This window comes from Mesoplodon bidens, assembly GCF_964165515.1.
Source record: "Mesoplodon bidens genome assembly, chromosome: 2".
In the NCBI taxonomy this organism is placed as follows: Eukaryota; Metazoa; Chordata; class Mammalia; order Artiodactyla; family Ziphiidae; genus Mesoplodon; species Mesoplodon bidens.
In genome coordinates this window covers 174,975,906-174,988,979 of record NC_138177.1, presented here as the reverse complement: position 1 = coordinate 174,988,979, position 13,074 = coordinate 174,975,906, and the positions used below count along the sequence as shown (strand labels likewise).

Genomic DNA, 13,074 nt, shown 5'->3' with positions numbered 1-13,074 from the left:
GGGGAAGAAGACTCCAGCTGTGCATCTTTATGTGGTGCTTTCTGACCAGCTCCCAGAGTGTGAGCTCAAGCTGTTGACGGAGCTCCTGAAATTCTCCCATCACTGACTCAGAGACAGTCCCTTTCGCCTTCCTGCTCCTCTCAAGAACTGTGCTGGGTTGTCACATTGATTGAAGGTCTCCTTGTTCCCTGAGATAATGGAAAAATTTTTTTCAACCTGCTGTAAAAGAGTGGTTAAAGAATAGGCTTTGGAACCACCTGCTGATGAGCTGGTGAGCAGAATCCTGGTTCTTGAGAGCAGAGAACATCACCGAGTCCTCTTTGCCCCTGAACTTACGTTTAGCTAAGTGGTGTGTCACTGGTGTGGCTAAGAATATGGGTTCACTGTTCCTTCTATTTATTTATTTATTTGAAATGTAATTAACTTACAATATTATATTAGTTTCAAGTGTACAACATAGTGATTCGATATTTCTATTCATTATAAAATGATCACTATGATAAGTAACCGTACAAAGTTATTACAATATTATTGACTATATTCCCTATGCTGTACGTCAGGGGTCCCCAACCCCTGGGCCACGGACTGGTACCGGTCCATGGCCTGTTAGGAACCGGGCTGCACAGCAGGAGGTGAGTGGCGGGCGAGCGAGCGAAGCTGCATCTGCATTTACAGCCGCTCCCCATCGCTCGCATTTCCGCCCGAGCTCCACCTCCTGTCAGCACTATGGTGAGTGGTATAATTATTTCATTGTGTATTACAACATAATAATAATAGAAATAAAATGCACAATAAACGTAATGCACTTGAATCATCCCGAAACCATCCTCCTGCCCCCGTCCGTGGAAAAATTGTCTTCCAAAAAACAGGTCCCTGGTGCCAAAAAGGTTGGGGACTGCTGCTGTACATTACATCCCCGTGAATTATTTATTTTATGACTGAAAGTTTGTACCTCTTAGTCCCCTTCACCTAATTTGCCCATCCCTCCACCCCTCTCCCCTCTAGCAAACCACCAGTTTGTTCTTTGTAGCTATGAGTCTGTATCGGTTTTGTTATGTTTGTTTGTTTGTTCTGTTTTATGGCTGAGTAATATTCCATTGTATATATACCACTTCTTTATCCATTCATCTGTCGATGGACACTGAGGTTTCTTCCATAGCTTGGCTATTGTAAATAATGCTGCATGATCCGTCACCGTGGCTTCATTATTCTTAAGAATGTTGGCTAGGGGCTTCCCTGGTGGCGCAGTGGTTAAGAATCCACCTGCCAATGTGGGGGACACAGGTTCAAGCCCTGGTCCGGGAAGATTCCACATGCTGTGGAGCAGCTAAGCCCGTGCGCCACAACTACTGAGCCTGCATTCTAGAGCCCGTGAGCCACAACTACTGCAGCCCACTTTCTCAGAACCTGTGCTCCGCAACAGAAGCCACCGCAATGAGAAGCCGGCTCACCGCAACAAAGAGTAGCCCCTGCACACCGCAACTAGAGAAAGCCCGCACGCAGCAACGAAGACGCAACGCAGCTGATAGATAGATAAAAGAATCTTGGCTAATGTTTACTGAGCACTCGTTGCTTACCAGGATCTATGCTAAGCCTTTTGCATGCTTTATATCATTTGATCCCCTAAACCAATAGACCTTTCTGCAATAATGGACTGTTATCTATATCTACACTGTCCAGTACAGTAGCCACTAGCCACTGAACATTTGAAATGGGGCTAGTGCAACTAAAGAACTGGATTTTTACTTTTGTTTAATTTTAAATTTAATTAAATCCAAATAGTCACATGTAGCTAGTGGCTACTGTATTGGACAGCTCAGCTCTAAAGAATCTTTTGAATCCATTTTACAGATGAGAAAAAAAATGAGGGTTAGAGGGTTAAGTAATTTGCCAAAGCTACTCAGCTCTATAGTAGCAGAGCCAGTCTTTGGACCCATGTTTCCTGTCCAGAGCCCTTGCCCTTCACCACCATGTTATACACTCTTTCTGTTACACTTTTTGCAGAAATTGTCTCCTGGTTAATTGTCTCCTGGTTACAGACTGTTCCCTAACTCTTAGTACCATGTGTATGTATGCAGCCTCTCCCCTTCAAATGTGCAAGACCTATCCAGAGAAAGCTGGAAAACTTACCAAAGTATGTAAAAGAAGACATGCATAAATGGAAAAAAAAATTCCATGTTCGTGGATGGAAAGACTCAGTTTTGCAAAATCACCATTTCTCGGGCTTCCCTGGTGGCGCAGTGGTTGAGAGTCTGCCTGCCGATGCAGGGGACACAGGTTCATGCCCCGGTCCGGGAGGATCCCACATGCCGCAGAGCGGCATGGCCCGTGAGCCATGGCCGCTGAGCCTGCGCGTCCGGAGCCTGTGCTCCACAATGGGAGAGGCCACGGCAGTGAGAGGCCCGCGTACTGCAAAAAAAAAAAAAAAAAAAAAAAAAAAAAACAACCCAAAAAATACCATTTCTCTTCCAAATAATCTCTGGATTCAGTATAATTCACCTCCAAATCCAGAAAGTAATTGTAATGAAATACTATTCTAAAAGAATGTGCCAGAATAGTCAAGACAGTTTTGAAAAAGAAGGCTTGGGGAGTGGGGTGGCCTCATTCTATCCATATCAAAATGTTGAATGAAGTGAAAATACTTAGAAGTAGGGGACTGGCACTGGAAGAAACAATGGATCAGTTAAACAAAACAGTCTAGAACAATGGCTTATTAAATCACAAATCAGTCAGGGACTACTAATAAATGTGGAAAATGGGTTATCCATTCAGAAATTAATAAAGCTGGATCCTCACTTCATGCCACACATAAAAATCTAAACATTAAAAAAGAAACCAAGAAAGTCCTAAAACTATAGAAGAATAAAGGTACTTTTGTAATATTAGACTGGGAAAAATGGGAAACTATAAAGGAAAAGATTGACAGATTTGACTATACAAAAAAAAATAAGAATTTCTCAATAGGAAAAATAAAAGTACCATAAGCAAGGTTTAAAGGCCAACTGAAAAACAAAATAAAGAAAGGTCAGTTGACACTGGGCAAAAACAAATGAAAACAAAAACATCCCACATAGCAACATACAAGATTAAAACTTTAACAAACAAAGAGCTTCAACACAGCAATAAGAAAAAAACAAGCAGGGCTTCCTGGGTGGCGCAGTGTTTAAAAATCCACCTGCCAGCGCAGGGCACACGGGTTTGAACCCTGGTGCGGGAGGATCCCACATGCCAAGGTGCAGCTGGGCCTGGGCACCACAACTACTGAGCCTATGCTCTAGAGCCCTTGAGCCACAACTACTGATGCCCGCATGCCAAGAACCCGTTTTCCACAGCAAGAAAAGCCACCGCAATGAGAGGCCCGCGCACTGCAATGAAGAGTAGCCCCCCACTTGCCGCAACTAGAGGAAGCTCGTGCGCACCCACGAAGACCCAACACAGCCATTAATTAATTAATTGATTGACTAATTAATTAACTAATTTAAAAAATAAAGAAACTGCCAAACTGTTTTCCAGAGTGGCTGTACCCTTTAAAAAAGAAAAAAAGCAAACAGGAGAAGGTTGGGCAGAGGTCTAAATAGGCAATTCACAGAAAAAGAAATACAAATGGCTAATAGGATGTTCCACTGCATTAGTGATCAGAGGAGTACAATTTGAAACAATTAGATACTACTTTTCACCAACTGGACTGGCAGAAATTAGACTAACTATATCCAGTGTTGGCCAGCATGATGGAGTGTAAATCAATCCAACATTTTAAAAGGGCAAATGGCAAGACCCAGCCAAATTGTAAATATGCATGTTCTTCAGCTCTGTGTTTCCACTCTATATACTGTTCCACCATACAGAAATACCCACCCAGGCATCCCCGGATGTACATTGCAATATTATGTGTGCTATCAAAGAAGTAGAGACAACAGCTATATCTAACAACAGTTAAAGCATGGTACAGCATATTTTAGAATACACTTGTGGCTGTAAAAAAGAATGGAGTGAGGGCTTCCCTGTTGGCGCAGTGGTTGAGAGTCCGCCTGCCGATGCAGGGGACACGGGTTCGTGCCCCGGTCCGGGAGGATCCCACATGCCACGGGGCGGCTGGGCCCGTGAGCTATGGCCACTGAGCCTGCGTGTCCGGAGCCTGTGCTCCGCAACGGGAGAGGCCACAACAGTGAGAGGCCCGTGTACCGCAAAAAAAATAAAATAATAATGGAGTGGATCTGTATGTAATGATATGGAAGTATACATTTGACGTATTGGAAGAAACAATGGATCAATTAAACAAAATAGTCTAGAAAAATGGCTTATTAAATCTTTTTCTATTAAGAAAAAGATTTCAGAACAATGAGTACAGTGTGATCCCATTTCACTTTTTTTTTTTAAGTCTATGTATGCAGGAAAAGAGTTGGGAGGGCACACACACAGGCTGTTCACAGTGGGGGACAGGGGAGAGGAGGTCTTTACATTTATACACACTTCCATGTTGCTTAAACTTTTACAATGAGCAAATACTGCTTTCAGAATATTTATTTTTTAAGGTATCTTGACCTGAAAAAGGAGTCCGAGTTCCAGCCGTGGCTCCCTCACTTAGCTGAAAATCATAGTGAAGGACTTAACCTTTGTTGGCCTTAGTCACCTTCTCTGTTTAAAAATAAATCAGGGGACTTCCCTGGTGGCGCAGTGGTTGAGAGTCCGCCTGCCAATGCAGGGGACGCGGGTTCGTGCCCCGGTCCGGGAAGATCCCACATGTCACGGAGCGGCTGGGCCCGTGAGCCATGGCCGCTGGGCCCGCGCGTCAAAATCAGTAAAATTTTAAACTTTTCCATGTTTTTCAAGCATGGTGGGTGTGGCTACTTTTATAATCAAGAAAATAAATAAGCCTCTGTTTTCCTTCTTTAATAAGGGGAGTTATACTAGTTCTCTAAAGATCCTTCCAGTTCTAACATCTAAGAATCTCTGATCTCAGATTTACTTGGATTTTGAAATTAAAAAAAAAAAAAAAAAAAAAACAAGCTGGACCCCGATGTCACAGTTCTCAGCACTAACCCGTGCAGTGACCTTCGGCCGCTGCAGTTTTCGTAGGCCCTTTGCTCTTTCTTTCAGTTCTAGAAACCTCTCCTCCTGGGGCTCTGTTTTGCCAGCCTCTTGGAAGGAGGCGCAGACCCTGCGGGACCGAGGCCTGTCCGGGGCCAGCAGGGCTGCTGGGCTTACTCCAGGCCACAGAGTAAGAGGAGCTATTTTTGTTGTGGGAGCTGCATTGTTGGCTTCTCGCCAAGAGCGCGTGCTTGCTGGTGTGGTCGGTGTGTCCTGTCTGCTGCTGCTGTCTCTACCACTGCTTCCAGAAAAAACTTGAGAGCACGTTTCCCCAGAGCCAGGAGCTTCAACCTGAGACGGGTGCACAGGGACGAGTGCTCTTTTTGTGTGTGTTCGTCCCACTTCTGGCCCTCAGAACGGCAGCAGCAGACCAGAGTGTGGCCCAATGAAGTGGGAAAGACTTTTCTCCTGCCGCTTCGCCTGACAGGGCCCCCTCCTCACTGTGGCTGCAGAGAACTCAGTCCTGATCTGGGCTTCCTGGGCCTTAACAGAGCTGAGCCAGCTGCCCTCGCCTCCATCAGCCTGCTGGGGTTTCCTCAGCGCTGCAGCTCATCTCGCCTACTGGCCAAATCTCCTTTTAGTCCAGCCTGGGAACAGTGTCCTTCTTGGTGTGGGGCTTGACCTGAGCCTGGCAGGTCCCTGGATCCATATCCAGCCTGGCCAGCTTCCTCAGGTAAGTCCAGCGTCCCATGTCAGCCTCTGGCAAGAAGGCCGTCGGAGCAGGTGCCCACGTCCATCAGCCCTTAGTTTGTGCAGAGGGACAGCTCCAGGCAGGGCCACTGTGTGGCCAACTCCAGGGGCGGGGCAGGGGGATTTACACTGGGCACTGAGTGTTCATTTATATACATAGCACTGTAGGTAGTGCCCCTGGAGTTGTGTAGCTCGGTGGCCCTGGCTTGAAGCCTGGTACCACCGGAGACCCACATCATAGACCATGAATTCCTCACCAGCATCCAGCTGTCATCGTGCCAAGCACTTACTGAGTGCCTCGTGGGGACTGGGCTCTAAGTGTCCTCCTGTGCCTTCTGGAACATGCAGTATAGGATAAGCAGTTGGTGTAGGCAGTTTGAGGTCGACTCTCTGTTGGTCAACACAGATACATCCTTTGACTGGTTTTCTCAGCTACCTTCTTTTTTTTTTTTTTTTTGCGGTACGCGGGCCTCTCACTGTTGTGGCCTCTCCCGGGGCGGAGCACAGGCTCCGGACGCGCAGGCTCAGCGGCCATGGCTCACGGGCCTAGCCGCTCCGCAGCATGTGGGATCCTCCCGGACCGGGGCACGAACCCGCGTCCCCTGCATCGGCAGGCGGACTCTCAACCACTGCGCCACCAGCGAAGCCCCCTCAGCTACCTTCTTGATTCCAGAACTTCCATGGCCCTCCTCTTTATTATCCATTTCTAATCTGGGGGAACTTCTTTTTTTTTCCTTTCAGTTGCAGAGCTACTTTGCTGCATGTGAAGATGAGACCCCTGCCATCCGGAACCACGATAAGGTCCTCCAGCGTCTGTGTGAGCACTTGGACCACGCCCTGCTCTATGGGTAAGGAGGTGGCCTCTGGAGAGGACTGTACAGAGCAGCGGGGCAGGACCCCTGAGGCCGTGAGTAGCCTCCAGAGGGCAGTCCCTAGCCTTGTCTGCCTTTTATTTCTTCTTTCCTTTAGCAGAAAACGATTTGTCTCGCTCAGGTGGGCTGCAGACTGTCTGGGGTTATCCCAGTAATCCGTCTCTGAGCGGGCATGAATGACTGGGGAAAGGATTAGTGACAGACGAAATGATGGTGTGAAGGCCTGGTGGTTGCCTGGGGGTCCCGCTGGGAATCCCTCGCTTTCAGCCTTGAGCTTCCTCCTGACACGAAGGCTGGTGGACCAACTGACTGCAGCTTCCCAGGGTGGCCCTGTTTAGGTCATAGCAGCTCCTGTCCTATTTTCTCAGACTGCAAGACCTCTCATCTGGCTACTGGGTGCTCGTGGTGCATTTCACCCGGAGAGAGGCCATCAAGCAGATCGAGGTGCTGCAGCACGTGGCCACCAACCTGGGACGCAGTGAGTAGTACCAGGTGGACTCGGCGAAGGGACCAGTCCCGCCCTCCCTGTGGGCAGCTTGGGGCTCAGGTGTGACCTCAGGGTCCGCCTGGGAGGCCGGGTGCCTTGTGGTGTCCAGTGGCGGAGGCTGGTTAAAATGCCAGCGGCCTCCACGAGGCCTCTCTTCTTCCCGCACACGACATTTGGCCAGAACATCGTGGCTGTGAGGAGGGAAAGTGAGATGCTGAAGAGAGCGGGGCTCCTACCAGATCCCAGCCCGAGCACCTAGTTGGGGGGGTCTCGCCTCTCTCCCTGAGCCAGGGTCAGTGTCAGCTACAGGATCAGTGAAAAGTCCTTGCATTTCTCAACCCATCTGGAGTTTGCGATCTGCCCCGTTCATCCAAGTTTCCTGGCCAGTTACAAGCTAGGGTCTGATGGGGAAAATCAAGATCTCAGGGTGCGGCGCTCCATCAGGAGAGAAGGCTGCTGGGGCGCTCGCTCCCCGCGGTCATTCTTCCTGCTCTTCCTGCCCTTCCCTCCCTTGCTGGGCCAAGGAAAGCCAGCACCCCTTACTGGCTTACTCCTGCCCTTTGTCTGCAGGCCGGGCCTGGCTGTACCTGGCCCTCAACGAGAACTCCCTGGAGAGCTACCTGCGGCTGTTCCAGGAGAACCTGGGTCTCCTGCACAAGTACTACGTCAAGTGAGTGTCCGGGGCGCCGTCTCACGCCGCTCCAGGACGCCCGAGCCCCGTCCCAATGTCTCCTGTCACACGCAGACGCCACACTGTGGCACCCCGAGGCCTAGCCTGGCGGTGCGTGCTGACGACACGTCAGCGATGGCCAGAGGGCCAGTGGAGCTTGCCTGTGACGGCCCTGGCCAGGTGTGCTGATTCCAGCCGGGCTCCTGTGAGCGGTCTGGTGCCTAGTCGGCCCCTGCCGGATCCCCCACCCAGGCCTCAGTCCTGACTGGAGGCTCAGCCTCCGCTGGGGTTGCTGCGGGAACAGGGGATTTAGAGCAGCTGCCGAGAGCTGCTGCTGGCCCCGACACAGGCAGGGCAGTAAAGTGTCGTCTGGCTCCAGAGCCAGCCGGAGAGTGCTGGAAGGGGGTGGGTGGAGGCCGCATCAAGCTCTGGGTGGAGGGATGTCACACGCCCAACCTCAGCGCAGCTGGCTTGGCGGGGGCCATGGGGCCGCGCTGGAAACCAGACCCAGAACGACCCTCGCCCCTTCCCGTGTCTCGCAGGAATGCCCTGGTCTGCAGCCATGACCACCTGACCCTCTTCCTGACCTTGGTGTCTGGGCTGGAGTTCATTCGGTTCGACCTGGACCTGGTGAGACGCCACGGCTCTCGCTGCTCGTGGGGGCAGAGGGGCGGGCGGGTTGGGCGCGTGGTCCCTCTCAGGGAGCCTGACGGGTGTGACTGAGTCCGAGCGTCGTCCTTTCCGTTCAGGTGAGGGAACAGCTCAGGGTCTGCCCAGTGGAACGGTGTGGGGTTGAGGTGATTCTCTCTTGGCCAGAATTGCTGGTTTGGGGGACTCCTTCCTGTCTCTCTGTCCCACATTGGAGAAAAGCCGCATTGCCTGGAGCGTTTTAGCACTGGAGTATTCTCCTTCGTGATCAGGACGTGAGTCCAGGGCGTGAGTCGTTGTCGAGAGACGAGGCAGCTTCATCCCTGTGCCTCCCGGGATCCTGCAAAAGCCTCTCAGCTCCCTGCTTCCCGGCCTCCCTCACGGTCACGGTCACGGTCACGCACTGGAGAGGTGCAGGGTGGCCCAGGAGCTGCAGAGGCTCCTCTGCAGTCTTGTCAAGATGCACGCAGCCGCCCCGTCCTAATCGGGTCACCAGCCTAGGTCCCAACCCCGACAGCACAGACCAGAAGAGGAACTTGGCTACTGAAAAGTAGTAGAAACTGGAGCAAATGAGCGACTCTAATACAAGAGGTCAAGGAGGGTCAGAAGGCCCAGTAGGCACTGTCATCTCTGGGCCCCAAGTCCACAGCCGTTCACAGTCCTCCTTTTAACAGCTTATTTCTGGATTTAGCACCTTAAGGACATAGATTTCCAAAGAAAAACCAGCCTGGGAGGGTGTGAAGGCAGATCCTCGGAAGGCTGTGCCTTTGGGCCCACCGAGGCCTCCTGTCACCCAAGCCTGCCTCTCCCCCTCTCTCCCCAGGACGCCCCCTACTTAGACTTGGCCCCCTACATGCCCGACTACTACAAACCCCAGTACCTGCTGGACTTTGAAGACCGCCTCCCCAGCTCGGTCCACGGCTCGGACAGCCTCTCCCTCAACTCCTTCAACTCCGTCACCTCCACCACCCTGGAGTGGGACGACAGTGCCATCGCCCCGTCTAGTGAGGGTGAGTGCCCGGGGCGGGGAGGGGTCTGGCCTCTGTGGCGAAACGGATTCGGAGCCGGGTAAGCCTGGCTGAGGGGAGTCTTTCTTGGCTGGTTCCGGGCCAGTGGTGGAAATTCGGAGTTAAACGAGGCCAGTCGTTTCCCAGATCTTCATTTCCTCAGAGTCCCTGTGGTGGCTCAAACACTGATACTGGGGGTAAAAAGCCAAAATGAGATCTTATGAATGTTAGACCCTTTTCCAGAAACCTGTAGCCATATGCCCAGGGCAGTTCTTTTAGGTCGGGGGGATTAGCAGGGCAGCCTGGAAACTCTTCCTGACATTTCAGGGGTGATTGCCACCCACTTCGGGGGAGTTCATCCTACCCTCGATTCTAGGTGGAAAGAGGCTATAAGCAACCCCTAGAAGGAGGAGGGAGGACCCGATGGGTGTAAAGTTTAGAGGAAGACTCGCCCCCCTTTCCCACGGGTCCATCGATCTCCGAGTCCCTCCCATACCTGCCAGCATGTTGGAGGTGGTCACACGCATGCCACCAAAGACTGAAAAAGAACGTCCTCACGCCTGTAGGTCATTGGTTGTTTTGGTCCAACAACTGGTTGGAACAACCTGATTTCTTCCAAACCTTTGGCCTCCGTGTTCATCTAATAAAACTGGCTGCTTTCCCACCTTCGTCCCCTGTGGGAAACCAGAGCTCTTCATTTATGGCATCCCACCCCACCTCCAGGGAAGGGGCTCCAAGCACAAGTTCAGCCCCAGGGACTCCCTAGGGTTGCATTCACATTGAGACCTTGACCTTCTTCTTTCTTTATTTCTGCCTGTGCTGTGGCGCTATGTCCCAGGGAGGGACATAGACTCACTGTTAGCAAGGCTTGTGTTGCTCGTTGCAGAAGCAGGAGACGGCAGCTCAGTCTCCTTGGGTTGGGCTCAGGGGCTGCCGCCAGAAGCCTGAGGGACGGGCCTCAAGGGAGCGGCCACATTGCCCAGGGAAAGAAGTGTCCCCTTGAGCCCACCTCATCTCAGCTGCTGGGGGTGGAGGGAAGGAAAGGAGGTTAGGTACAGGGGAGCCGTGTCCTTCTGGGGTTGGAACCGATTGCCCCCAGGTCTTTCCAGCTGGTCAGAGGCTCCTGGGCCAGTACCGGAGCTGAGAAGGAGCTGGGGTCCTCAGAGTTCCCCTGAGGTTGTCAGATAAAATGTAGAAAGTTTAATTTTTCCTCTCTTGTTTTCTCCCAATGTCTCCCACCCTGTTGCCCCCACCCTCCCTGCCCTTCCACTGCCTGTGTTTCTAATCTTCAGTTTTGTCCCTCATTTTTATAGATTATGATTTTGGAGATGTGTTTCCAGCAGTGCCGTCTGTACCCAGCACAGACTGGGAAGGTGGGACAGAGTCTGCTGTTACCCTCTTTTCCTGTTTTGCAACGTTTCCATACCAAGCTTGCTGCATGATTCAAAATCAGCTTATTATTTATAATAACGTCAATGATCATAATCAAGCCAAGTTTGGTGTTCTGGTAGATGGAATTCTGCAGTAGGAGAACTTGACCTTGAGTCCTAGGCCAACCCCTTCTCCCAGGGCAGGACTCCTGCCTTTATGCAGTGGCCTTGTGGAGTCGCTAAGTGTCTGCGTTTCGGGGACACACGGATCACCCTTCCTGATTCCAGTGCCAGTCGATGCACCAGATGTGCACAGGGAAACACTGCCTTTGAACGTGTGGGTTGAAAGCTCCTATTTAGGTCAGATGCGCTTCTGTATCAGAAGCATCGGGAAGCAAAGGCAGAGGGGCTTGATTCTGTTCTTAATGGCTTCCTCTTGGGTGTTTTTGAAAGAGATTGAGGTCCAAACGAGGGAAATTGCCCTGGCATGACTGAAACTCCCTCTAGGGAGATTCTCTGAAGTTTTAAGGCTGACTAAAATAAAATCTGTCAACCCTCCCACCCTGTCCGCTAGGTGGCAGCAATGCTTGGGCATTTTTCTGCTGGTGACGCCACTTCTGGGCTTGAGAACAGTCATGAGCTATTCCCAGGATTCCCGGGATCACTCCAAGCAGAGGACATGTTTCTGAGAAGGTTAATCCTTCCTCCTTAAAGCTGAGGCCATAATCAGACCCCCCTTACTAAATAGCCTCTTGCCCTGTGGGCCACTTCCACCCAGGATGGGGGCAGGGGGGCAGCCTCTGGAAGAGGAGGTGCCGACTGGTCACCTAGAGCCACGGGACGGTGGTTCTCCCTGCTGCTCCCGTGAGCCCTGTGTTGTTAGGGCCGTCATCTGATAGATGATCTTTTCCCAAGTAATGCGAGTGTGCAATAGCTTAAGTTTGAGGGAAATAAGATATCGCATTGGGAAAAATAAATTATGTCATCTGGCCAACAGAGTACCATGGAAGAGTCCCCCGTTTTAAGTTAAGATTAGCTTGAAATCCAGAATTCCATCATAACAACATCATTTATCCTTTCAGCCTCTCTTCTCGCAGCGCACATGCTGGGCATTGATTCCACCCCACCCCCACCCCTCTAACAACTAACCCCCTCCTGACCCAGCTACCTGCTGCCTGTTGCAGTCACTTGACAAGCAGGGCCTGACCCTCGTCTGCAGCCCTCCAGAGCTCCCTGTGGCCTGAGAACTAACAGCCCAGTCACACTGCTTGCTTGGGCCGGACCAGGCTCCAGGGCGGGCTGAGATTGTCCCAGCAGCGATCTCCTGCTTTCCTGAGTTCCTAGAGCACTGAAGAATCCCTGAGCAGGTTCTGGAAGCTTACTTGGGAAGGCTTTGTCTTCTCCTCAGACCTGGAGGAGAGCAGGATTTGGAGGGCAGCTCTGGGCCCTGGGGTGGGGATTGGGGAGGCCTTTTCATGGTCCTTGGCTCATTTACATAACTGGGGGGTAGGGACTTCCCTGGTGGTCCAGTGGTTAAGACTCCACGCTCCCACTGCAGGGGGCACGGGTTTGATCCCTGGTCGGGGAACTAAGATCCTGCATGCTGCTGTGCAGCACAGCCAGAAAAAAAAGAACTGGTGGTTATCCCAGCCTTGACCACGTCCGATGATCTGCTTGCCCACCTCTTGGGACCCCCTCCCCAAGGGGGACGTAACTGCACATCTCAGGCTGCACCAGGAACGCGTGGGCTTGGCAGGAGGCTTCTTTCAGACTGAAGGACAGGCTTTTCTGCATCTGAGAACTAGGGCCCTGGCTGGGGTCCCTGGACATCTGAAGAAAGTCTCCTATTTCACTAGTGTTTTTCTGGCAGAGCTGGGAGTTGCTTTTTGCCCCCTCATTTGTCCTTATACTAAAAGACAGTGTACTTTTTTTTTTTTTTTGTTACGTGGGCCTCTCACTGTTGTGGCCTCTCCCCTTGCGGAGCACAGGCTCCGGACGCACAGGCTCAGCGGCCATGGCTCACGGGCCTAGCCGCTCCGCGGCATGTGGGATCTTCCCAGACAGGGGCACGAACCCGCGTCCCCTGCATCGGCAGGTGGACTCTCAACCACTGCGCCACCAGGGAAGCCCAAGACAGTGTACTTTTGATGATGCGCTGCATCAGCACACAGCTGCCCAGTGGTTTCCAAGATCCACTAAGCAGGTTGGCCCTTCCAGATGAGGCTGACGGTGGGAAGCATGT

The 13,074-nt window shown here is 51.7% G+C and overlaps 1 protein-coding gene across 2 annotated transcripts in view; it reads left to right on the top strand.

Moving 5' to 3' along the window:
• The window catches only part of PLEKHM2 (pleckstrin homology and RUN domain containing M2), a 40,988-nt gene that overhangs the window by 17,956 nt on the left and 9,958 nt on the right, over positions 1-13,074 (top strand). The window contains exons 2-7 of one of the 2 annotated variants that reach the window (XM_081223743.1): positions 6,520-6,626; positions 7,019-7,128; positions 7,708-7,807; positions 8,350-8,437; positions 9,279-9,465; positions 10,776-10,835. In XM_081223743.1, the coding sequence (XP_081079869.1) occupies positions 6,520-6,626; positions 7,019-7,128; positions 7,708-7,807; positions 8,350-8,437; positions 9,279-9,465; positions 10,776-10,835 (652 nt within the window). The remainder of the gene's footprint in view (positions 1-6,519; positions 6,627-7,018; positions 7,129-7,707; positions 7,808-8,349; positions 8,438-9,278; positions 9,466-10,775; positions 10,836-13,074) is intronic. The other variant, XM_081223744.1, reaches the window with a different exon arrangement.